At 43.1% G+C, this 27,461-nt stretch overlaps 1 protein-coding gene across 5 annotated transcripts in view; it reads left to right on the top strand.

Moving 5' to 3' along the window:
- Positions 1 to 27,461, top strand: part of specc1 (sperm antigen with calponin homology and coiled-coil domains 1) — a 176,501-nt gene that overhangs the window by 47,529 nt on the left and 101,511 nt on the right. For all 5 annotated transcript variants that reach the window (XM_029700414.1, XM_029700413.1, XM_029700415.1 and 2 more), the window contains exons 2-3: positions 8,682 to 8,870; positions 9,559 to 9,694. In XM_029700414.1, the coding sequence (XP_029556274.1) occupies positions 8,706 to 8,870; positions 9,559 to 9,694 (301 nt within the window). In that variant the 5' untranslated portion in view covers positions 8,682 to 8,705. The remainder of the gene's footprint in view (positions 1 to 8,681; positions 8,871 to 9,558; positions 9,695 to 27,461) is intronic.

Genomic DNA, 27,461 nt, shown 5'->3' with positions numbered 1-27,461 from the left:
AGCAGCTTGGTGAGAAGGTGACAACATTTGGTGCCATTATTCGCAAATGGAAGAAACACAAAAGAACTGTCAATCTCCCTCGGCCTGGGGCTCCATGCAAGATCTCACCTCGTGGAGTTGCAATGATCATGAGAACGGTGAGGAATCAGCCCAGAACTACACGGGAGGATCTTGTCAATGATCTCAAGGCAGCTGGGACCATAGTCACCAAGAAAACAATTGGTAACACACTGCGCCTTGAAGGACTGAAATCCTGCAGCGCCCGCAAGGTCCCCCTGCTCAAGAATACATATACATGCCCGTTTGAAGTTTGCCAATGAACATATGAATGATTCAGAGGACAACTGGTGAAAGTGTTCTGGTCAGATGAGACCAAAATGGAGCTCTTTGGCATCAACTCAACTCGCCGTGTTTGGAGGAGGAGGAATGCTGCCTATGACCCCAAGAACACCATCTCCACCGTCAAACATGGAGGTGGAAACATTATCCTTTGGGGGTGTTTTTCTGCTAAGGGGACAGGACAACTTCACCGCATCAAAGGGACGATGGACGGGGCCATGTACCGACAAATCCTGGGTGAGAACCTCCTTCCCTCAGCCAGGGCATTGAAAATGGGTCGTGGATGGGTATTCCAGCATGACAATGACCCAAAACACACGGCCAAGGCAACAAAGGAGTGGCTCAAGAAGAAGCAAATTAAGGTCCTGGAGTGGCCTAGCCAGTCTCCAGACCTTAATCCCATAGAAAATCTGTGGAGGGAGCTGAAGGTTCGAGTTGGCAAACGTCAGGCTCGAAACCTTAATGACTTGGAGAAGATCTGCAAAGAGGAGTGGGACAAAATCCCTCCTGAGATGTGTGCAAACCTGGTGGCCAACTACAAGAAATGTCTGACCTCTGTGATTGCCAACAAGGGTTTTGCCACCAAGTACTAAGTCATGTTTTGCAGAAGGGTCAAATACTTATTTCCCTCATTAAAATGCAAATAATTTCATAACATTTTTTACATGCGTTTTTCTGGATTTTTTTGTTGTTATTCTGTCTCTCTCTGTTCAAATAAACCTACTATTAAAATTATAGACTGATAATTTCTTTGTAAATGGGCAAACTTACAAAATCAGCAGGGGATCAAATACTTTTTTCCCCCACTGTATCAACACCTCGCACAAAGACCAATAGGGATGCGATCAATCTCCTCAACTTTGAGCCAGGAGAGATTGACATGCATACCACTAACATTCACCCTCCGTGTACATCTACACTACCGTTCAAAAGTTTGGGGTCACTTAGAAATGTCCTTGTTGTTGAAAGAAAAGCACATTTTTTGTCCATTAAAATAACATCAAATTGATCAGAAATACAGTGTAGACATTGTTAATGTTGTAAATGACTATTGTAGCTGGAAACGCCAGATTTTTTATGGAATTTCGACATAGGCGTACAGAGGCCCATTATCAAGAACCATCACTCCTGTGTTCCAATGGCACGTTGTGTTAGCTAATCCAAGTTGATCATTTTAAAAGGCTAATTGATCATTAGAAAACCCTTTTGCACATCTGAAAACTGTTGTTCTGATTAAAGAAACAATAAAACTGGCCTTCTTTAGACTAGTTGAGTATCTGGAGCATCAGCATTTGTGGGTTCGATTACAGACTCAAAATGGCCAGAAACAAATAACTTTCTTCTGAATCTCGTCAGTCTATTCTTGTTCTGACAAATGAAGGCTATTCCATGCGAGAAATTGCCAAGAAACTGAAGATCTCGCACAACGTTGTGTGTGTACTACTCCCTTCACAGAACAGCGCAATCTGGCTCTAACGAGAATAGAAAGAGGAGTGGGAGGCCCCGGTGCACAACTGAGCAAGAGGACAAGTACATTAGAGTGTCTAGTTTGAGAACCACTCGCCTCACAAGTCCTCAACTGGCAGCTTCATTAAATAGTACCCACAAAACACCAGTCTCAACGTCAACAGTGAAGAGGCAACTCCGGGATGCTGGCCTTTTAGGCAGAGTTGCAAAGAAAAAGCCATATCTCAGACTGGCCAATGAACTCTGCCTAGAATGCCAGCATCCCGGACTGGACCAACTGGCTGAAAGAAATGTATAAAAAGAAGATTGTGGGAGCTTGTCTGCCTGCAAGCTGAAAATCTTTGCCAGTGTGTGTGTGCGTGTTTAGGCTACCTATACCTCCCCCCTTTGAACCATAGGCTACTGTACCAACGTTACAAACGTGATTCAGAAGATAGGGAGAGAGAAACTTTTTCAATGCTAGTTAAAGATACTATAGGCCTAGTTGTCATGTTTCACATTGGATTTATTAACAACAAGGTAAGATGTGTTTTAAATTCTGGTGCCGCTCTGCACACACAAGCTTCTTAGCTAGCTATCTCAAGCTTGTTAGTTAGCTATCTAGCTCAAAGGACATTCAAAGTTCCTCCATAGAAGCCGCTCCTCCTAGGTATAATTTTGTGGACCTAATTCAGATAATGCATGTCATAACAAGATGCCCAGTGCTTCAAGCCTCCTCCTGAACCCTCTCTCCCCACCCACAAAATTCAGTGGCATTTTGTTCCATAGGCACTTTTCTGTCCATCACACCTGCTCTATCCACACTGATTTGTGAAGCAATTTAATGAGCTAAATGTAAAAAACTGTTGATTTCGCAGGTAAAAAAAATGGAACAGAAAGGAACGATATAAACCAGTACTTTTTCAGTTCTAACCCCTCATCATAACCTACTGCTGAAAAAACGTAGGTGTTACGGATTCACATCATCTGCCTTATCATGAATTGAGAGTTATATATATATAATAGAACACAAAGTGGTTTCTTCAATGGATGCCTCTCTACTGCAAATTCAGTTGAGTGTGGTGTACCACAAGGCAGCCGGTATGGGCCGTTATAGTTTTTGTTTTTTATTAATGACCTTCCACTGACCTTGAATGAAGCCTGTGTGTCTATGTACACTGACGACTCAACCGTTTACATGTCAGCTATGACAGTAAAATAAATAACTGACACAATTAACATAGAGTTCGTCAGTTTTTGAATGGGTAACTAGCAATAGGCTGGTACTAAATATCTCAAAAACTAAAATCATAGTTAGTCACTCGCCAAATTACTCACTCAACCCTAAACCTCATCTTAATGAACCAGGCAGGTCCTACAGGCCCTAGTTTTGTCCCACCTGGATTACTGTCCAGTTGTATGGTCATGTGCTGCAAAGAAGGACATAGGAACATTGCAGTTGGTCCAGAACAGAGCAGCACGTATTGCACTTACACCACCATTCAAAAGTTTGGGGTCACTTACAAATGTCCTTGTTTTTGAAAGAAAAGAAAAAAGAATTGTCAATTAAAATAACATCAAATTGATCAGAAATACAGTGTAGACATTGTTAATGTTGTAAATGACTATTGTAGCTGGAAACGGCAGATTTTTTATGGAATATCTACATAGGCGTACAGAGGCCCATTTTCAGCAACCATCACTCCTGTGTTCCAATGGCACTTTGTGTTAGCTAATCCAAGTTTATCATTTTAAAAGGCTAATTGATCATTAGAAAACCCTTTTGCAATTATGTTAGCACAGCTGAAAACTGTTCTTCTGATTAAAAAAGCAATAAAACTGGCCTTCTTTAGACTAGTTGAGTATCTGGAGCATCAGCATTTGTGGGTTCGATTACAGACTCAAAATGGCCAGAAACAAAGCACTTTCTCCTGAACCTCGTCAGTCTATTCTTGTTCTGAGAAATGAAGGCTATTTGTGTCAGTGCTGAGCATGTTGAGTGCCGCATAGCGGAACACATATCAGAGGATGTGATGAAGCAGTGCAATATTCAACCCAACCTCCTTTCTCCAACCCACTGCCAAACTGAGGCCAGCAAGGACTCAGGAGCCACCCACCCCCTGCCCATGTTCTCACTGTGGTGGTGGATGATGCTAATGGAATGAATCAGGCTCCTTCACACCAATGTTAGCTACAGTATGTTCAGCTAGCGTTAAGCTAATTGTGCACATCTGCTCCCTCAGACAAAGACAGAGACACTGAGCCTGGACTGGGTAGACAGACAGTACTGGAAGCCCACCCACATAACCTGTTTTACTGTACCTTCCCTTTGAGATCAGCACACCGTTTATGGAGGGAGGTCTCCCACTGTTTGGCATTATAGACTCTAAAATGTTTGAAGTTAAGCTTTTTGTAGACTTATTTCATAGGGTAACTTATGAATGTGAGATCAGTAGTGTTGGTTTGATCGTTGTAACTCACTGAATGTGTGTTGTTAAAAGGATAGCCTAGCTATGTTATCCATACAGTTTGTTGTCCTCCCTTCAGGAGAAGGCAACTAGGTTCAGCCGTGGGACAATTTTTGGCGGAGCTGTTGGTTGGGGGGATGTAACATAATTATAATAACTTGGACACTGCAATTTGAGCACAACTAAGCCCAAAAAGAGATTGTATTCTAAAATAACGTTAATTTCATACCTTGATTACATTGAGACATGATCGCATGTCTCTTTGGTGAACAGATTTCCTAAATTAAACACATTTTCTGTTGAATTCCTGGTGGGTTGTTCCACCCCAAAAGCACAAGAAGAGGATTTCGACACCCACCATCTCAGATTGTTCTGAAATCGTTTATGTTGTTAGAAACAGATAATATTAGCATTCCTGCGTATTGTTTTGTTTAAGTATAATTTGATCTCTGAGAAATTAAGCTAATTTATTGCACCCAAATTTGTCATTTTAATGTACAGGATTCATATAATATTCAATAAATATAGAACCTAAGATTTAAATTGGACCAAACTTTTTTTGAACAATGACTTAGACATGAGGAATCCAAAGAAATGGTCAAAAGCCACCCACGGACCTCCCCCCCACACCACACCAATCCCACAAGTATATAGAGTATATAGTATCAGTTCTCCATGTTTGACAAGTAGTATGGAGCTGCGGCTTGGAGTGTTGTTTCTTTATTCTATGTAATGTATTCCCAGTGAATTTGGTGATGTTTTTCCCCTGTTCAGTGAAATTAGTATTGAAGTTATTAGGTTTATGACCTGTCCTACATCCTGATATTACCAAATGCTGACCACTAGATGGTGCTGTTACAGTTTTTGGGTGAGCTATCCTTTTGTCATAAAAAAAATGTGCACAGAATAGCAGGAACAGAACCAGTTAGTGGTCAGAACCTGGTAATATCAGGATGTAGAATAGGAGATAAACCTAACAACTTAAATTAATATTTTGTTATGAACAGGGAAAAAAACATCACCAAATTCACTGAGAATACATTAGCCTACATTATGATGAAGAAACAATACTCCGAACCGCAGCTCCATACTACTTGTCAGATATAGAGAACTGATACGGTTTACTTGCCTGTTGCTCACCCCTGAATTAGAGGATGTCTCAGAAGTGTTTCACTCACATCTTAATCCCAAACTGATAAGAAATGTCCGTTGGCACAAGCATTCCTTATCTAAACTCTGGAGCCTTTTGGATTGTTGTTAGCCCAACAGATGTAGGATCTTAATTTGATCACACACAAACGTGTAGTGTATTCAAGGTTTAAAAAGCCTTCTAAAGTTTGTAATTTCCACTTTAAAATGTCAGACTTGATTTTCCCAAACAAAAAATGTATCAACTCTTACAAAAAATGTCTGTTAATTATAATCCACATAATATTTAATATTTCCTGTTGCTACAGGATTATTTTCATGCTATATCAAACTGGCTCAAATTATGATCCTTCATCTGTATGTCTAAGTATTGCAACAGAAAACCCCATAAGATCGCTGTATTTGTAATGTCTTTACATCGCCTAGCTGTCATAGCCAATGTAATTAGGGAAGAACAACCCAATAGTTAGGGCAGTGGCTTTGGTAACTATAAATCATATTGTAGTTTTTAATTTGTGGATATGCTGCTGACCAAATTCCATATTTAGCCTAGCTTTCCCATAAACCCATTTAGCTACATTACTCATATTTCCTGAGAAATATTGTATGTTTTTTGAAAATGTTTGAAGCAAAATGAGGGAAAACCGCTGTCATCAGGAAGATTTTGTAAAATGCCTCTTTCTCTCTCTCGCTATCTCTCTTTATCTCCCCCTCTCGATCTCTTTCTAAGACATTGGTTTTGTTGTAATTAGGTCATTTTGATGTAGGACACACTCCCAGTGTAGTAGGCCTAATTGTCCTTCTGTCTCTGCTGAGGAACATTAAAGGTTGTCTTTACATAACTGTGTCCAGGCAGTAGGAAAACTAAACCTTGAGTCATGCGCTACTATGAAGATGAAAACAAATTAGGCCCATGTGTCTCTGTCAGGGTACTACAGAGACAAGGTCAGTGTTTTCATAGGGAGTTTTACACATAGTGAAGTACTTTTAAAACATCTTAGCTGATAAGTATGTTTCTGTGAAGATAGGCTAACTCGTTGTGACATTCAATAGACATTACCTCAGTGTTTGCTTCCTCAATTTCTGCCATTTCTCAATTTCACCTTTCACATTTAAAAGCAGCTCTTAGCTTTTCCTCAATTTTGTCTCACTTCCTCATCTGGGAGTTCCGAACATGTCCTAGAAACATTGAACATGTTTTACTAACCTGGATATGATTTATACATGTGACAATGGTTAGGCCTATCTAGCTGAGGTACATTACCAGACTTGTCTGTGAAAAGGCCAGTGAGGATGGATGATATTGGGCCCAAAAGCAACATCATATGACGGGCCACACACACACACACACACACACACACACACACACAGTGCACAGATAATCAGATAAGGCTGTAAGGACCTGCAGGCTTTCTCTAATTACAGTTCAATGTTAAAAACGTAGCAGTGGGAACTTTTCTAAGGAGACAACCACCTTCTATCAATCAGCAGACCTGGGTTCAAAGGAGTCAAATAGTATTTGAGATCTATGAAAAACTTTAGGTGCACATGATTGAACTTTCCCGGCGTAATGGAACTAAGGGAAAAGTCCCAAAAGTGCAAACCCCTGCCCACCTGGAACTCTAGAACAGCTCAAACTATTTGAAAGATTTAAAATACCATTTGAACTCAGATCTGGGTAGATGGTTTTGCTGTGAAGCCAGCTTGTTTAATTCCTGCTCAGGCTGCCTGTCATTATACACCCCTGGAGGTTGTGAGAAAGACTGGGCTAAAATAGGATCCGGGCTGCTTGTTCAATGTCACGTTGAATGTGCTAAATGCCTTGCAGCGTTAGAGGTAGACTAATTGTTCATGTTTGAAGAACACATCCATCCAGCAATTTATTATTATGCCGAAGTGCTCTTTGCTATTTAGTTCATTGTAGGTTTTAAGTACCTCGGAGAACCACTCAATTTGATTCTAAATGGGACTTCTTGCAATGTAATTGTTAACTTGAGGTCTATACTGTGTGCTGCAGTAAGTAGGGTAAACGCTGACGAAAATGCTGCAAGAATTATAATAATTTAGATCAGAGAGTGGGGGGGGGGATGTCTGCGCTCAGCCAACCCCTTTTATTGTTGGAGGACACCAAAGTGTCGGGTATCTCCATTCACAGGCACTCTCACTCTAACATTGTGTGGGTGTTATGCGTGCGTGTTAGTCAGTAATGATTGGGATACCCTTCCCTGAGACCTCACCTCCCCACCTTGGTTCAAATCAATGAGTCAGTTCCACAGCGAGCAGTGATACAGGTCATTACAGTAAAGAGTGGGGCAGTGCAGTCAGTGGCTTTCCAAGCTAAGAGCACTTAGTTTTCCTTCAGTCAATAACCACCTGCCTTTTCCACACCCACTTGCCTATATCTTCTTTCATTATTCAGAATTTTTACACTATGTCTGTAATTTGTCACTAATAGACTTTGGTCACTGTGCTGGTCCCTGTGCTTTTTCATCGATCTCACAAACATTTTAATTGTATATTGACACCAAGCCACTCCTGTCTTTTTTTCAGTATAATAGCCTACTTTGAATCCCAACTGCAGTAAGGGATGATATTGTATTGTTTATTTTTTTGTGCTTCAAAATGAGATGTTATATGATTGAATTCCAATTTGCGTCTTCCCCTAGTTAAGTGAATCCAAACCACCTACCACCAACTAGTGTGCTGTGATCTGGGTGTGTTGTGTTACATTTTGATTTCCCAGTCCCAGTGGTGTCGAAGGATATCTGATTGGACAGGAGGCTGTGTTTTCTCAGTTCTGTAACAGGAAGTGTCCTGACCAACGGGGGGCTGATAGTCTCACTTCCTCAGCTGCCCTCTCACTCTGCTCAGAATACCTACTGTTGACTTGTGTCTTGTATGTCATGGCACAGGCTGAAATGCCATCAGTGGCAGCACCATATCCTCTAACCACCCCTTCACTCTGGACTCTCTCTTCTCTCAGATACATAGGCCCATTCTCTTTACAACTGTACCAAATGTACCCAAGGTCTACTTGATTAGATGTAGGACTATTTTCCTGTACATATTTTCCTGTACATTATTTTGACGTGGATCTGGAATACTGTCTACTACTGAGGGCCATGTTTAATAGTTTTTATTGAAATAGGCTAAATAGAGTATACCCGTACTGAAATCATTTAATTTAAACCAGCAGAGGTCATAATGACTGAAGCATTTTTGTCATACCCATGTATCCATATTAATATGTATACCCTGTTCTCTCTCTCTCTCTCGTAGGCTGCAGGTATAGCAGACAGAGCCATGCTGAAAGGGGGTTCCGCCAAGGTGGGGCTGCCCAAGCCAGGGCTTCAGGAGAGGGCCAAGCAAGTCTCCCTCGCCCTCTCTACCACCACCTCCACCACAGCTACAGGCATCAAGACATCCAGGTCCTCCAACACCCTGGCCACAGACCTGCGCCTCAGCAGGGTGAGTTATACCAGACAGGAGAGTAACTTCACACCACTGAACACACCCAACATCTCCTTAATGAATGGTGGGAGGTTGGAAGTAGGACAGGTGGGAGGGAGATGGGGGAAGTTACCACCCCTTTACTTTGTCTAAGAGCCACTCTGTTCATTTGGATAATTGATAATGTTCAATTGCATTAGTCTACCTCTGCATCTCCTGCAGACACTCTGACCTCGGTTGGGTGTCACAAAGCATAGACTGACAACATATCTCACTATAGTACAGTATGAGTGCTACTACAATTTCATACTAGTAGATTGAGTAGTTTACTAGTAGTTTTCCAATTGGTAAGGTAATATGTGGTTTCCTAATCCTTGACTGTGTCAAGCCTGCTCCCGCTCCCCCTCTCTGGCGCTCGAGGGCACCAGGCGGCCCATCATTACGCACACCTGTCACCACTGTTACGCGCATCAGCGCTTCATGGGACTCACCTGGAGTCTATTACTTTATTGATTGCCTCCTCTATATTTGTCACTTCCTCAGTTTCTTCCCCGTGTCTACATTAATGTCGTTTTGTTCCCCCGTCCAGACGCTGTTCTTGTTTTGTTATATGTCCTTTTGTCCATTAAATCTTCACTCCCTGTACTTGCTTCTCGTCTCCCAGCGTCTGTCCTCACAGACTGTATGTTGTATGTGTGTCTTATAGCTGAAGAGAGCCAGTAGTGATGACACCCTGGCCAAGCCTGCCCTGGGGGCAGTAGCCACAGGCTCCCGAATGAAGAAGACTGTCACTACAGGGGCCATTTCTGACCTGGCCGACGCGAGACCTCGCAGCCTCTCAGGTAGGGGACCATAGACCATAGGGGTGGCAGGTAGCCTAGTGGTTAGAGTGTTGGGCCAGTAACCGAAAGGTTGCTAGATCAAATCCCCGAGCTGCCAAGGAAAATACTTTCGTTCTGCCCCTGAACAAGGCAGTTAACCCTCTCTTCCCAGGCCATCATTGTAAATAAGAATTTGTTCTTAACTGACTTGCCTAGTTAAATAAAGGTAAAATATATATATTTTTTTAAATAGATCAGAACACACACACAAGACTCACCACAATTGTTTATGGTTAAATTCAAATGTATTATTTATGCAATGTATTCAAAGTAAAATAACAACTTAACTTATCGCATTTTATCTAATCTTATCTACTACTACAATGTAATTCAACATGGGTACAGTGCATTCACAGATTAGCTTCCAGTTACTCCATTACCTCATCAGAAAACAGACACTGGTTTTAGAACTAACAAGCCCAAGCCTTTCTCCTCTCTTCTTGTATGAATCTATCTAGGGTCTCTTTCACTGTCACTCTGTAAAAGAGAAACCTGTGCCTCACCTCCTTGTACAAGTCGACCACCTCTACTTCTGCTCAGGCAGGTGCTGGCTGTGCTCAAGGATCATAGCCATGTGTCTGAGCTGATACGTCCAGTACGGCTCGCACTGACAGAGACCCGGGCCATTTGCCTCCATCTGTGCTATGCATGCCATTCATGGTCCAGCCATATCGCTGGATATACAGATGTAGGATCTTAATTTGATCACTCTTTTGTAGTGTATTCAAGGTTTAAAAAGGCTTCTAAAGTTTGGAATTTTCACTTTAAAATGTCAGACTTGATTTGCCCTAATGGAAAATGTATCAACCCCTACAAAAAAAATCCAATAATTATAATCCACATAATAGTTCACATTTTCTGTTCCTGCAGGATTATATTCCTGCCGTAGCAAACTGGCTCAAATTAAGATCTGTGGCCTCCCGAGTGGCGCATTGGTCTAAGGCACTGTATTGCAGTGCTAGTTCTGCCACTAGAGATTCTGGGTTTGAGTCCAGCCTCTGTCGCAGCCGGCCGCAACCGGGAGACCGATGAGCCAGCGCACAATTGGCCCAGCGTCGTCCGGGTTAGAGGAGGGTTTGACCAGCAGGGATGTCCTTGTCCCATCGCGCACTAGCGACTCCTGTGGCGGGCCGGGCGCAGTGCACGCTGACACTCACCAGGTGTACGGTGTTTCCTCCAACACATTGGTGCGGCTGGCTTCTGGGTTAAGTGGGCATTGTGTCAAGAAGCAGTGCTGCTTGGTTGGATTGTGTTTCGGAGGACGCACGGCTCCCGATCTTCGCCTCTCCCGAGTCCATACGGGAGTTGCAGCAATGAGACAAGACTGTAACTACCAATTGGATACCATTTGGGGAGTTTCTCCCATTCTTCTCTGCAGATCCTCTCAAGCTCTGTCAGGTTAGATGGGAAGCATCGCTGCACAGCTCTTTTCAGGTTTCTCTCGAGAGATGTTTGATCGGGTTCAAGTCCGGGCTCTGGCTGGGTGTCACATTTGTCGTAGAGAAGACCAAGGTGCAGCGGAGTTAGTGTTCATAATTTAATTCAGACAGAACACTATATAATTACAAAACAAGAAACAACCGACAGCTAAACAGTCCTGACAGCTAACACACTGAACAGAAACAATTACCCACAAACACAAAGAAAAACACACACCTGTTTATAGGACTCCCAATCAGAGGCAACTAGAAACACCTGCCTCCAATTGAGAGTCCAGCAACCAATCTACACATAACACAAAAACTCTACCACGTCCTGACCAAAACTAATACAATTACTCCCTCTGCTGGTCAGGACGTGACAGTACCCCCCCCCTAAAGGTGCAGACCCCAACTGTACCTAAAAGAAAAGACAAAAACCCCCCAAACAACAACAACAAAAAAAATATCCCCTAAACTAAAGGGAGGGAAGGGAGGGTGGCTGCCGTCAACGACGGCACTGTGCTACACCCCCCCCTCCCCAACCCACCTATCTAGGAGGCGGCTCAGGTGCGGGACATGGACCTCGCTCCACCTTCGGCGTCGCCCACCTAGGTGGCGCCCCTGGCTGCGCCGGGCAGACGGGCCACTCTGGCTGGGCCGGAGGACAGGCGGGCCACTCGGGCTGGGCCGGAGGACAGGCGGGCCACTCGGGCTGGGCCGGAGGACAGGCGGGCCACTCTGGCTGGGCCGGAGGACAGGCGGGCCACTCTGGCAGATCCGGGCAGGCGGGCCACTCTGGCAGATCCGGGCAGGCGGGCCACTCTGGCAGACCCGGGCAGGCGGGACAATCTGGCAGACCCGGGCAGGCGGGCCACTCTGGCAGACCCGGGCAGACGGGCCACTCTGGCTGATCCGGGCAGACGGGCCACTCTGGCTGATCCGGGCAGACGGGCCACTCTGGCTGATCCGGGCAGACGGGCCACTCTGGCTGTTCCGGGCAAACCGGCCACTCTGGCAGCTCCGGGCAGACGGGCCACTCTGGCAGCTCCGGGCAGACGGCCACTCTGGCAGCTCCGGGCAGGCGAGCCACTCTGGCAGACCCGGGCAGGCGGGACAATCTGGCAGACCCGGGCAGGCGGGCCACTCTGGCAGACCCGGGCAGACGGGCCACTCTGGCTGATCCGGGCAGACGGGCCACTCTGGCTGAGCCGGGCAGACGGGCGACTCTGGCTGAGCCGGGCAGACGGGCCACTCTGGCTGTTCCGGGCAGACCGGTCACTCTGCCAGCTCCGGGCAGACGGGCCACTCTGGCAGCTCCGGGCAGACGGGCCACTCTGGCAGCTCCTGACTGGCGGACAGCTCTGGCGGCTCCTGACTGGCGGACAGCTCTGGCGACTCCTGACTGGCGGGCAGCTCTGGCGACTCCTGACTGGCGGGCAGCTCTGGCGACTCCTGACTGGCGGGCAGCTCTGGCGACTCCTGACTGGCGGGCAGCTCTGGCGACTCCTGACTGGCGGGCAGCTCTGGCGACTCCTGACTGGCGGGCAGCTCTGGCGACTCCTGACTGGCGGGCAGCTCTGGCGACTCCTGACTGGCGGGCAGCTCTGGCGACTCCTGACTGGCAGGCAGCTCTGGCGACTCCTGACTGGCGAGCAGCTCTGGCGGCCCCAGACTGGCGAGGCTGGGCTGACGCACTAGATGCCTAATGCGTGGGGCTGGTACAGGACGTGCCAGCCTGGAGACACGCACCTTAGGGCTAGTGCGGGGAGCGGGAACAGGCCGAGTCAGACTGGGCTGACGCACCTCAGGGCTAGTGTGGGGAGCTGGCCTGGGGCTCCATCCTCGCCCCGCCAAACAGCCTCTGTGCCCCCCCCCAAAAATGATTGGGGCTGCCTCTCGGGCTTCCTTCCCAGCCGTGTTCTCTCATACCGTCGCCGTTGGTCCTTCTCTCCTGCTGCCTCCACTCTTCTGAGTGCCACTACCTGTTCCCATGGGAGGCAATCCCTTCCGACCAGGATCTCCTCCCAAGTGTAGGATCCCTTGCCGTCCAGGATGTCCTCCCATGTCCAGTCCATCACGCTGTTCTCCTGTGGCTCCCTCCTCCTCCGCTGCTTGGTCCTTTTGTGGTGGGTAATTCTGTCACATTTGTCGTAGTGGAGAGAAGACCAAGGTGCAGCGGAGTTAGTGATCATAATTTAATTCAGACAGAACACTATATAATTACAAAACAAGAAACAACCGACAGCTAAACAGTCCTGACAGCTAACACACTGAACAGAAACAATTACCCACAAACACAAAGAAAAACACACACCTGTTTATAGGACTCCCAATCAGAGGCAACTAGAAACACCTGCCTCCAATTGAGAGTCCAGCAACCAATCTACACATAACACAAAAACTCTGCCCCGTCCTGACCAAAACTAATACAATTACTCCCTCTGCTGGTCAGGACGTGACACTGGGTCACTCAAGAACATTCAGAGACTTATCCCGAAGCCACTCCTGAGTTGTCTTGGCTGTGTGCCTAGGTTCATTGTTCTGTTGGAAGGTGAACCTTTGCCCCAGTCTGAGGTCCTGAGCACTCTGGAGCAGGATCTCTCTTTAATTTGCTCCGTTCATCTTTCCCTCGATCCTGACTAGTTTCCCAGTCCCTGCTGCTGAAAAACATCGTCACAGCATGATGCTGCCGCCACCATGCTTCACCGTAGGGATGGTGCCGGGTTTCCTCCAGACGTGACACTTGGCATTCAGGCCAAACAGTTCAAACTTGGTTTCATCAGACCAGAGAATCTTGTTTCTCATTGTCTGAGAGTCCTTTAGGTGCCTTTTGGCAAACTCCTAGCAGGCGCCATGTGCCTTTTACTGAGGAGTTGCTTCCGTCTGGCAAGGCTACCATAAAGGCCTGATTGGTGGAGTGCTGCAGAGATGGTTGTCCTTCTGGAAGATTCTCACATCTCCACAGAGGAACTCTGGAGCTCTTTCCGAGTGACCATCGGGTTTTTAGTCACCTCCCTGACCAAGGCCCTTCTCCCCCGATTGCTCAGCTTGGCTGGGCGGCCAGCTGTAGGAAGAGTTTTGGTGGTTCCAAACATCTTCCATTTAAGAATTATGGAGACCACTATGTTCTTGGGGACCTTCAATGCTGCAGACATTTTTTGGTACCCTTCCACAGACCTGTGCCTTGACACAATCCTGTCTCGGAGCTCTACAGACAATTCTTTTGACCTCATGGCTTGGTTTTTGCTCTGACATGCACTGTCAACTGTGGGACCTTATATAGACATGTCCAATCAATTGAATTTACCACAGGTGGACTCCAATCAAGTTGTAGAAACGTCAAGGATGATCAATGGGAACAGGATGCACCTGAGCTCAGTTTCGAGTCTCATAGCAAAGGGTCTGAATACTTATGTAAATAAGGTATTTCTGTTTTTTATTTGTAATAAATTAGCAACATTTTCTAAACCTGTTTTCGCTTTGTCATTATGGGGTATTATGTATGTAATACATTTTAGAATAAGGCTATAACATAACAACATGTGGGAAAAGGGAAAGTGTCTGAATACTTTCTGAATGCACTGTAAACAATAGCCTAATTGTAGGGTACTTTTGCTGGGGAGCAATGAGGAGATTTGGGATCTTTCCCCCACGGCCCTTTTTTGCCCACGAGTTTCCATGGCAATTCCATTGTTTTGGTGGAGTTCGATTTACCTCTTTACCGCATCTATTGTTGATATTGCACCACACACACTCACAATCACAGTTCCCTTTTACTTCCTCTTTTATTGTTAACCTTATAAAACAATTTTCCACCTGAAAATAACATTTCAACTCTAGGTCCTTCCTACATAGAGTAAATGAATGGCCAAGTATCAATATTATTCTGATATATCACTGCTTCCTATCAAATATTGTAGTTGGCTTCTTATATGCTCAGTCGTATGTCTGTGAAATAATCACACACAGTGCGGTGACGTACAGTACCAGTCAAAAGTTTGGACACTCATTCAAGGGTTTTTCTTTATTGTTACTATTTTCTGCATTGTAGAATAATAGTGAAGACTTTAAAACTATGAAATAACACATATGGAATCATGTAGTAACCAAAACAGTGTTAAACAAATCAAAACAGATTTTAGATTATTCAAAGTAGCTACTTGATGACAGCTTTGCACACTCTTTGCATCCTCTCAACCAGCTTCACCTGGAATGTTTTTCCATCAGTATTGAAGCAGTTCCTGTCACGTCCTGACCATAGTAAGTTGTTATTTTCTATGGTAGAGTGGTCAGGGTGTGACAGGGGGTGTTTATCTGTTTTTGTATGTCTATGTTCAGTTCTAGTTTTTGTATTTCTATGTTGGTTGTTGTTTGGCATGACCTCCAATTAGAGGCAGCTGGTAGTCGTTGTCTCTAATTGGAGGCCATATTTAAGTTGATGTTTGTCCTACCTGTCCTTGTGTCCTTTAGTGATTATATTTTGTGAGTGTGTAGGTTCCTCCTGCGTCACAGTTTGTTGTTTTTCCCTTCAGTGTTTTGTTAAGTGCATTTTAGTTTCACAGTAAATAAATTATGTGGAACTACGAAAACGCTGCATCTTGGTCCGTTCCTTATCACAGCCGTGACAGTTCCCACATATGCTGAGCACTTGTTGGCTGCTTTTCCTTCACTCTGCGGTCCAACTCATCCCAAACCACTCAATTGGGTTGAGGTTGGGTGATTGTGGAGGCCAGATCATCTGATGCAGAACTCCATCACTCAAATAGCCCTTACACAGCCTGGAGGTGTGTTGGGTCATTGTCCTGTTGAAAAACAAATGATAGTCCCACTAAGCGCAAACCAGATGGGATGGCGTATCGCTGCAGAATGCTGTGGTAGCCATGCTGGTTAAGTGTGCCTTGAATTCTTGATAAATCAACGACAGTATCACAAGCAAAATACCCTAACACCATCACACCTCCTACTCCAGGCTTCACGGTGGGAAACACACATGCGGAGATCATCTGTTCATCTACTCTGCGTTTCCCAAAGACCCAGAGCGGTTGGAACCAAAAATTTCAAACTTGGACTCATCAGACCAAAGGACAGATTTCCACCGGTCTAATGTCCATTTCTTGTGTTTCTTGGCCCATGCAAGTCTGTTCTTCTTATTGGTGTCCTTTAGTAGTGGTTTCTTTGCAGCAATTCAACCATGAAGGCCTGATTCACGCAGTCTCCTCTGAACAGTTGATGTTGAGATGTGTCTGTTACTTGAACTCTATGAAGTATTTATTTGGGCTGCAATTTCTGAGGATGGTAATTCTAATGAACTTATCCTCTGCAGCAGAGGTAACACTGGGTCTTCCTTTCCAAGGCGGTCCTCATGAGAGCCAGTTTCATCATAGCGCTTTATGGTTTTTGCGACTGCACTTAAGAGACTTTCAAAGTTCTTAATGTTCCGCATTGACTGACCTTCATGTCTTAAAGTAATGATGGACTGTTGTTTGTCTGTTCTTATTTGAGCTGTTCTTGCCATAATATGGACTTGGTCTTTTACCAAATAGGGCTATCTTGTATATACCAACCCTACCTTGTCACAACACAACTGAGTGGCTGAAACGCATTAAGAAGGAAAGAAATTCCACAAATTAACTTTTAACAAGGCACACCTGTTAATTGAAATGCATTCCAGGTGAAGCTGGTTGAGAGAATGCTAAGAGTGTGCAAAGTTGTCATCAAGGCAAATGGTGGCTACTTTGAAGAATCTCAAATATTAAATAAATGTTGATTTGTTTAACACTTCTTTGGTTATGTGTTATTTCATAGTTTTGATGTCTTCACTATTATTCTACAAGTGAGTCTCTAAGAAAATAGTAAAAATAAAGAAAAACCCTTGAATGAGTACGTGTGTCCAAACTTTTGACTGGTACTGTAAGTATTCACACTGGAGACCTGATTTACACCTGAGCCAATACTTTGTTGAAATACCTTTGGCAGCGATTACAGCTGTAAATCTTTCTGGGTGAGTCTCTAAGAGTTTTCCACACCTGGATTGTGCAATATTTGCCCATTATTCTTGTCAAAATTCTTCAAGGTTATTGATCATTGCTAGAAAACCATTTTCAGGTCTTGCCATAGATTTTCAAGTAGATTAGGGTCAAAACTGTAGCTCGGCCACTCAGGAACATTCACTGTCTTCTTGTTAAGCAACTCCAGTGCAGATTTGGCTTTGTGTTTTAGGTTATTGTCCAGCTGAAAGGTGAATTAATTTCCCAGTGTCTGCTGGAAAGCAGACTGACTGAACCAAGTTTTCCTCTAGATTAATTTACAGCTCTAAAATCAATCAAGGTTAGAGTGTGGTTGTTACACATCCAGCAGGCTGTCCTCTATAGTCAGGCAGAATGACAGACCAGGTAGCAGCAGGGTTTGGCCTGGTATAACCATAGCATCCATTTCCTAGTCCATAGCATCCATGTCCTAGCTCCATTCCGTTTCTTTTTTTTCCTGAAAAACTCCCTAGTCCTTAACAATTACAAGCATACCCATAACATGATGCAGCCACCACTATGCTTGACAATATGGAGAGTGGTACTCATGTGTTTTATTTGCCCCAAACGTAACACTTTGTATTCAGGACAAAAAGTGAATTGCTTTGCCAGAATATTTTTATTCTGTAAAGGTTTCCTTTTCCCTCTGTCAATTAGGTTAGTATTGTGGAGTAACTACAATGTTGTTGATCCAGCCTCAGTTTTCTCCTATCACAGCCATTATAAACTCTTTAACTGTTTGGCCTCAAGTCACCATTGGCCTCATGGTGAAAACCCTGAGCGGTTTCCTTCCTCTCCAGCAACTGACGCCTGTATCTTTGCTGTGACTGCGTGTATTTACACACCATCTAAAGTGTAATTAATAACTTCACCATGCTCAAAGGAAGTATTCAATTTCTGTTTTTGTTTTTTTTTGCAATAGGCGCCCTTCTTTGCGAGGCATTAGAAAACCTCCCTGGTCTTTGGGGTTGAATCAGTGTTTGAAATTCACTACTCGACTGACGGACCTTACTATAACAATACAGGGCGAGACCCAGATGCAGACACGGGAGGCAGATGGTTTGAGTCTCTGATATTTATTATAATCTATGGGGCAGGCAAGAGACAGGTCATGGACAGGCAAAAGATCAGAAACCAGGTCAGAGTCCAGGAGGTACAGAGTGGCAGGCAGGCTCGAGGTCACGGCAGGCAAAATGGTCAGGCAGGCGGGCTCAGAATCAGGTCTGGCAAAGGTCAAAACTGGGAGGACTAGAAAAACAGAGATAAGGAAAAAGCAGGAGCACGGAAAAACACGCTGGTTGATTTGACAAGACGAACTGACAACAGACAGAAAACACAGGAATAAATACCCAGTGACTAATGGGGAAAACAGGTGACACCTGAAGATGGGTGGAGACAATCATAAAGACAGGTGAAACAGATCAGGGCGTGACACTTACAGATAATTGTATATGTGGGGTTCAGAGATGAAAAAAATCATTTTAAACACTATTATTGCACACAGAGTGAGTCTATGCAACTTATGTGACTTCTTAAGCAAATTTGTACTCCTGAACTTATTTAGGCTTGCCATAACAAAGGGGTTGAATACTTATTGACTCAAGACATTTCAGCTTTTCATTTTTAAGTAATTTGTAAAATGAATATAAAAACATAATTACACTTTGACATTATGGGGTATTGTGTGTAGGCTAGTGAAAAAAAATCTCAATTTAAACCATTTTAAATTCAGGCTGTAACACAACAAAATGGGGAAAAGATCAAGGGGTGTGAATACTTTCTGAAGGCATGGAGTTCTAGGGTTATAGGGTGAAATGTCCCCTGATGGCCACTAGAGGGCCATAGATCATCACTCTGATTTGCCTAACTGCTCAAGGTCCAGAAACACAAGCCGCCACTTTCCCCGAAATCCCCTCTTTATTTTCCATAACTGTTCTGTGTCTCGCTGGCCTGTTGGGATGCAGATAGTTGTCTGATAGTCTTATGGCTCTTAATGTTTCTGGGGTAAAACCTGACACAGTGAGTGGACATTCTTATCGTCTGCCCCTCTAACAACCCCTGATTAGCTCTCTGAACTGTGGCCATTTGTTCTGTCATGATACAGAAATTAGGACTTATTTTTCAATAGCAGCTATAATGGAAAGGGAAAGAATGCTCATCATTGTTCTCTCTTGAGAGATTTTAATTATTTTGATGTTTTACTGTTCAAGTGCTGTGTGTGTGTGTGTGTGTGTGTGTGTGTGTGTGTGTGTGTGTGTGTGTGTGTGTGTGTGTGTGTGTGTGTGTGTGTGTGTGTGTTGGGTTGTTGTTAGTGAGTTACACACTCAGGTGTTTAGTGTTAGGGATTGTCAGTCAGTCACATGGGTGAACATGAGGCCCTGGAACAAAAGAACACCCAGTGTTCACCCAGTGCTCAGTATGTTTGACTGAGTTGACTGTGTTTGAACCTCAGCAACAACCTCAGCAAATTAACCCTGTACTCTGTCATTGTGACAGTATAATCCTGTAACTGTATCACACTTTCACCCACAGGACACATACTGGACACATCAATCATAAAGATAGATCTCTCAATTACAGCAGTCATCCATTGTAGGCTGTATTTTCTAAACATTTTGGCTATTTTACTTTGCTCAGACTTTTGTTCATGACACAGTTAAACCAGGCTCCACTCCTCTAATTAATTTATGTGTGAATAACAAACTAAACATTTAGGCCTAGCGGTTATATAAACCCTGTCTGTGTTTTGACTGAACTAAGCATAAGGTCTTTGAAAGTAGAATTAAAAAGTGGAGTGTTTGATTGTTTACAGGGTCCCAGTCTGAAGTATGTTGTTGCTGCTGATGCTGCGTCAGAGGAGGTTACTTCTTTATACAGCCTGCTGTTGTTTAGTCTGCTGCCTGTCTGTCTTTGCTGCTGTTTTTGCTTGGCTGGCTGCTCATTTCAACAGAAAACGTGTAAGTGCGTATGTGTATGTGCTGTGCCTACCCTCCAGTGTGGGTGTGGCCGGCCAGGCAGGGCATAACTGAATTAACTGAGCAGTATTTAGTCTCACAATGTGGAGGAATGCTGTGCTATTTCATGGGTTTGGCAGAATTGTGTGTGAATACCACTGAATAGGGTGGAGCAGCCAGGAGCTGATCACACTAGACCTACTTTAACTATCTTTGACTGACTGGCTGACTTTACCTCAGGTGATAGGGGGCAGTATTCGGAAATTCGTGATGAATGACATGCCCAAATTAAACTGCCTGCTACTCTGTCCCAGAAGGTAGGATATGCATAGTATTAGTAGATTTGGATAGAAAACACTCTGAAGTTTCTAAAACTGTTTGAATGATGTCTGTGAGTATAACAGAACTCATATGGCAGGCAAAAACCTGAGAAAAATCCAACCAGGAAGTGGGAAATCTGATGCTTGTAGTCTTTTCAAGTCATTGCCTATCTAACACACAGTGACGTAGGGTTCATTTTGTACTTCCTATGGCTTCCACTAGATGTCAACAGTCTTTAGAAAGTTGTTTGAGGCTTCTATGGTGAACAGAGAGCGAACAAAGGAAGTTGGAAGTTGTTGACTCAGGAGTGGACATGAGTTCATTGGCGCGCGTTCATTGGCGCGCGAGAGTTAGCTGTGTTCCATTACATTTTTCAAGACATTGGAATCGTTCGGTTGGAATATTATTGAAGTGTTATGTTAAAAAGGCCCTAAAGATTGATGCTATACATAGTTTGACATGTTTCTACGAACGTAAATATAACTTTCTTTGACTTTTCGTCGTGAAATATTCAGCGCGCTTGCTACATTTGGAGTAGCTGACTGAACGCGCTAACAACAAGGAGGTATTTGGACATAAATGATGGACTTTATCGAACAAAACAACATTTATTGTGGACCTGGGATCCCTGAGAGTGCATTCTGATGAAGATCATCAAAGGTAAGTGAATATTTATAATATTATTTATGATTTTAGATGACTCCAAAATGGCAGGTATCTGTATTGCCTGCTGTTGTTTTCTGAGCGATGTACTCAGATTATTGCAAAGTGTGCTTTCCCCGTGAAGCTTTTTTGAAATCTGTCACAGCGGTTGCATTAAGGAGATGTTTATCTATAATTCTTTGAATAACAGTTTAATATTTGATCAACGTTTATGATGAGTATTTTTGTAAATTGTTGTGCTCATTCACCGGAAGCTTTGGAGGCAAAATATTTTCTGTACATCACGCGCCAATGTAAAATGTTTTTTTTGGATATAAATATGAACTTTATTGAACAAAACATACATGTATTGTGTAACATTGAGTCCTAGGAGTGTCATCTGATAAAGATCGTCAAATGTTAGTGCTTCATTTTAGCTGTTATTTGTGACGCCTCTACTGCTTGGAAAATGGCTGTGTGGTTTTTCTTGTTTAGGCTCTGTCCTAACATAATCTAACTTTATGCTTTCGCCGTAAAGCCTTTTTGAAATCGGACAATGTGGTTGAATTAAGGAGAAGTATATCTTTAAAATGGTGTAAAATAGTTGTATGTTTCAGAAATTTGAATTATGAGATTTTGTTGTTTTGAATTTGCCGCCCTGATATTTCACTGGCTGTTGATAGTGTGTACCGCGGACGCTAGCGTCCCACGTAGCCCAGAGAGGTTTTAAGGTTGGTAGAACTCAGTAGACTTGTTTTTCTGCCTCAGCTCTAGCTGTTCCTACTGTACTGTATACGTTGGGAAGTGGTCTGAATTCCATACATACAGGTTTGAGGGATATATATATAATGAAGAATCCCATTAGGCCACGCTTGCCTCTTTGTCTGTGATGAGTTACACGTGTTAAAGTATATTAATAGCTTCCCAAATTCCTGGACATACAGTACCAGTCAAAAGTTTGGACACACCTACTCATTCAAGGGTTTTTCTTTAATTTTACTATTTTCTACATGGTAGAATAATAGTAAAGACATCAAAACTTTGATATAACACATGCAATCATGTAGTAACCCCAAAAGTGTTACAAACAAATCAAAATAGATTTTAGATTCTTCATAGTAGCCACCCTTTGGCTTGATGACAGCTTTGCACACTCTTGGCATTCTCTCAACCAGCTTCACCTGGAATGCTTTTGCAACAGTTTTAAAGGAGTTACCACAAATGCTGAGCACTTGTTGACTGCTTTTCCTTCACTCTGTGGTCCAACTCATCCCAAACCATCTCAATTTGGTTGAGATCGGGTGATTGTGGAGGCGAGGTCATCTGATGCAGCACTCCATCACTCTCCTTATTGGTCAAATAGCCCTTACACAGCTTGGAGAGTGTCCTGTTGAAAAACAAATGATAGTCCCACTAAGCACAAGCCAGATGGGATGACGTATTGCTGCAGAATGCTGTGGTAGCCATGATGGTTAAGTGTGCGTTGAATTCTAAATAAATCACAGACAGTGTCACCAGCAAAGCACCATCACACCTCCTCCTCCATGCTTCACGGTTGGATCCACACAAGTGGATATCATCCGTTCACCTACTCACAAAGACACGGCAGTTGGAACCAAATATCTCAAATTTGGATTCATCAGACCAAAGGACATATATTTCCACAGGTCTAATGTCCATTGCTCGTGTTTCTTGGCCCAAGCAAATCTCTTCTTCTTATTTGTGTACTTTAGTAGTGGTTTCTTTGCAGCAATTTGACCATGAAGGCCTGACTCACGCAGTCTCCTCTGAACAGTTGATGTTGAGATGTGTCTGTTACTTGAACTCTGTAAAGCATTTATTTGGGCTGCAAGCTGAGGTGTAGTTAATTGCTTATTTCAGAAACTGGTAACTCTAATGAGCTTATCCTCTGCAGCAGAGGTAACTCTGGGTCTTCCCTTTCGGTTGCGGTCCTCATGAGAGCCAGTTTCATCATAGCGCTTGATGGTTTTTGTGACTTAACTTGAAGAAACTTTCAAAGTTCTTGAAATGTTCCGCATTGACTGACCTTCATGTCTTAAAGTAATGATGGACTGTCGTTCCTCTTTGCATATTTGAGCTGTTCTTGCCATAATATGGACTTGGTCTTTTACCAAATAGGGCTATCTTCTGTATACCAACCCTACCTTGTCACAACACAACTGATTGGCTGAAATGCATTAAGAAGAAAATAAATTCCCCAAATTAACTTTTAACAAGGCACACCTGTTAATTGAACTGCATTCCATGTGACTACCCCATGAAGCTGGTTGAGAGAATGCCAAGAGTGTGCAAAGCTGTCATCAAGGCAAAGGGTGGCTACTCTGAAGAATCTCATATAAAATATATTTTGATTTGTTTGACACATTTTTGGTTACTACATGATTCCATATGTGTTATTTCATAGTGTTGATGTCTTCACTATTATTCTACAATATAGAAAATAGTAAAAATAAAGAAAAACCCTTGAATCAGTAGGTGTGTGCAAACTTTTGACTGGTACTGTGTATGACCAAGGACATTCCAGATTTCTGCTAGTGATGAATTGTTGGTAGGCCTTACCATCAGTTTGGTTCTGTTTTGAATCAGCTGTGTCAGTAGTATATTTGTGAAGAATAGCTTCATCCAACAAACCTCAACAAATAGTAGGCCTACAGTTAGTATTGGACGGACATAGATTTGTGTACAGTAACCATATTGTCTTAGCATTTCCCTTGTAAAATCCCACTGTGGTAGCAGACTAGCAGTGTTTGTTTATCGAACCCCATCCACACAGTGTTTTGTTTTAGGTAGATTGGTCATTCACATCTCTCTTTAGGTCTGTTGTATGGAGGAAAACATTTTTTTTCTTCATTGAACAAAGGGCTTCTGGGAGCTGAGTGAAAGTGTGAAACCAAGCAAAAAGTGTTGCGCAGAATATCATTCTCAAGTTGTCACACAAGGAAGCCCTGATTGGCTTTTAAATGTATCAAGGGCCTTTTAATGAAATAATTTTGTTTTCAAGGTTTTCACAACACAGGATAGAAATGAGATTTGTATACTTTGTGTCCTGCCTGTATAATGATTTAATTAGTAACCAATAGTCTTGGTTTCTCAAATGATTGCCTCGCCTGGTTCACCAACTACTTCTCTGATAGAGTTCAGTGTGTCAAATCGGAGGCCCTGTTGTCCGGACCTCTGGCAGTCTCTATGGGGGTGCCACAGGGTTCAATTATTGGGCCGACTCTCTTCTCTGTATACATCAATGATGTCGCTCTTGCTGCTGGTGAGTCTCCACTGCAAAGCTACCATTCCAGTGTTTTACTTGCTATATTGTATGTACTTCGCCACCATGGCCTTTTTTTGCTATATTATTGACTGTATGTTTGTTTATTCCATGTGTAACTCTGTGTTGTTCTATGTGTCGCACTGCTTTGCTTTATCTTGGCCAGGTCGCAATTGTAAATGAGAACTTGTTCTCAACTTGCCTATCTGGTTAAATAAAGGTGAAATAAAAATAAAATAAAAGTAGTAGTAGTAGTAGTTTAAAGGATAATTTAAAACCTCTGTGGTGCACATTAATGTTATAAACGTATCACTCTGTTTATTGTTATTGCATCAATTCAGGCAATGTATCGCAATATGTATTTTTGTCCATATCGCCTAGCTCCACTACATTGGCTATAGCATGAGCTATAGCATGACTATTATCCAGTCTAACAATCACTCAAGTGAACAACTAGAATGGACCTATCATGAGCACATGCTTAGCATACTCCACCCAGCAGGTTGTATTGTGTTGTGTTCTATGTGTCTATGTCTATCTGCCTCCTCCACACCAGTGAGTACCTGTTGAGACAGATTAACTTGACAGTCAGTGGACAGGTCAGACAGGTCTGAAGAAAAAATCCCATTAGGCATGATCATGTGATGAAGGAGTGTTAGCCTAGTCAACAATGTATACAACCTGGGTTGACAGTTGAGGCCTACATAATGGTTAAGAAATAATGATGGTGGTTGAAAGGAACCCAAGCAAAAGGATGTTGATTGACACACCTTGACTGTTTCTCTATATGCATACTATCTTGCTCCACACTCATGCTCCGAATGCATTCTCCGACAACATTCTCTTGAGTAAGTTCTTGTGAGGACGAGAGTGTGGAGAATGCATAAAACATTACATTTGATAAGCACCCTACTGTATTACCTCACGCTTCACCTCCCCATTCACTGAACCTTCTTCCAGCCAGGACAGTGGCAACAATAGACAAAACAAGATATACACAAAGCAAACGTTTTCATAAGTAGTAATCTAGTTAGCCAGCTAGTTAAACAGGCAAGAATGACCTACAACTAATGTTATGGAAGGTAGATGTACATTTTTTGTGGCTTGCTAGTTAACGAGTTAGCCCTGTTGACTTACCCATTCACTGAACCGTCTTCTAGCCAGGCCAATGGCAATAGAGACGAAACAAGATATACACAAAGCAACCATTTTACTTCATAACAATCAAGCATGGATTACACTTGAGGCCCCTGCGATCTCCACAGAGCTGGGTATTGTTGCCTTTTCCTGTTACGCTCCTTGCTTATGGAATAGACTGCAGACCAAATATAAACTTGACACTCTTGTCCCCCTTGCCCGTTTTAAATATTTATTGGAGGATTTGTATTTTTGCTTCGGGTAATGCAAGTTAGGAATAACCTATGTGTAAATGTAACAATCTGCTGTTGTATTTTTTTGTGTTTTCTGTGATCGTTTTGTTTGTCTTGTGTAATTTCTTAATCATTGTACCTAAACTGTATGTGTAAACATGTATACACAGGGCCCAGCTGTAAAAGAGACCTTGGTCTCAGTCTGTGTTCCTTGTTGAAGTAAAGGTATAATAATGGTCGACACTGATTTTAAAAATTGCGTTGTTTTTTAAGGGGTTGCGTCATATTTCTTTGCTTGCATCGATGCATCACTCTAAATATGTACAAACGGAGTACGCACTCAAGAAGTGCCCTCCATGCTCTGTTTCGCATACTTTGATTTGGACTCATATTCCGGCCCTCCCGTGCTCCAATTTGCGTGAATGTCTGAGATGAGATATCAGGCAGGGAAAATGTAATATTTTAATATAGATTTGGCTTGTGGTCTGATATTTAAACGTATGATGTGATCTTATATTTTGAGTGAAATATCTGTCTTATCTTGATGTATTGATGAGGATAGGCAGGGATAATGCTCAGAGTTTAGTGAAATCTACTGTAGCTTTTGAGGATTTGTACCATGCTGTCAGTCACAATGAAAGATGGTTATGTTCTGTATGTGCTGGTGGAGGTAAAGTAGCTCTATTGATTTATGTCAACTTATTATTTTCTTGGTTTACTTGATCTTCTCACCACCTTGCTCGGTGGTAAGTCTTTTGTACTGAAGACAGTTTTTATTGCTGGATTATGTAACTGTGTCAGCATTGTTGTGTTAGTCTTGTAAACTCCCTTCTGCTCCTATTCAGGCAATCTGGACCTGCAAGGCTTTGAGGCACAGTTTTCATTACCCTAGCATTGTTCAGACTTGTCAGACATTACACATGTTCTATACATCAAAATTTGCTTTCATTCGTGATGTTTGATGTTGGCTTTGGTGTTTCTTCCAAATACCAGATTGAACATTTTATTGAAAGATAATGTTTCACTTGTTCTATGTAGTTTGTTTGTGAGCATGTAGTAGGCTACTTTCTCAAATGCATCAGCCATACCTGTCTTACACTGTTCCAACAACGTGATTCATTAGTTTGTGCCAGAACATCTTACATACCGTACTATCACCTGACTAGTTAAGGCAGAATGTTAGGCTACATTCTTGTGAGGTAGTGATAGAATCCCCATGTCCATGGAGGTATGAATAAATTAACTTGATGTCACTCTGCTTATTTAGTAAAGTGACATCCTTTTGTTGTGATCATCACACCAGTGTCATCTAGAGACCATGACTCCACTCTCTGGTGTCCCTCTCCGTCAGCTGCTGAGAACCAGCCAGAGCCTGTCCCATGTGTGTGCGTGTGTGTGTGTGTGTGTGTGTGTGTGTGTGTGTGTGTGTGTGTGTGTGTGTGTGTGTGTGTGTGTGTGTGTGTGTGTGAGAGAGAGCCAATGTGAGGGGTACAGCCACGGGAAACACACAGACTAGCAGCGTCATCTATCGCCTGTCCAGGGCGACTAAGAGGGTCACTAACATCCAGTATGATCAGTCTGGATTTCCTCCTACTCTTAACAGCATTCCATACTAATGGGATGATACAGTGGGTCTGTAATATAATACCTCTTTATAATGCTTAATCAGCGGTAGTGGTATTTTACGCTACGTTCAATATGTTTAAGTTCC

The sequence above is a fragment of the Salmo trutta genome, chromosome 19 (assembly GCF_901001165.1).
Source record: "Salmo trutta chromosome 19, fSalTru1.1, whole genome shotgun sequence".
Lineage (NCBI taxonomy): Eukaryota > Metazoa > Chordata > Actinopteri > Salmoniformes > Salmonidae > Salmo > Salmo trutta.
The sequence above is the reverse complement of the archived record's forward strand: the minus strand, read 5'-3'. Positions and strand labels throughout refer to the sequence as shown.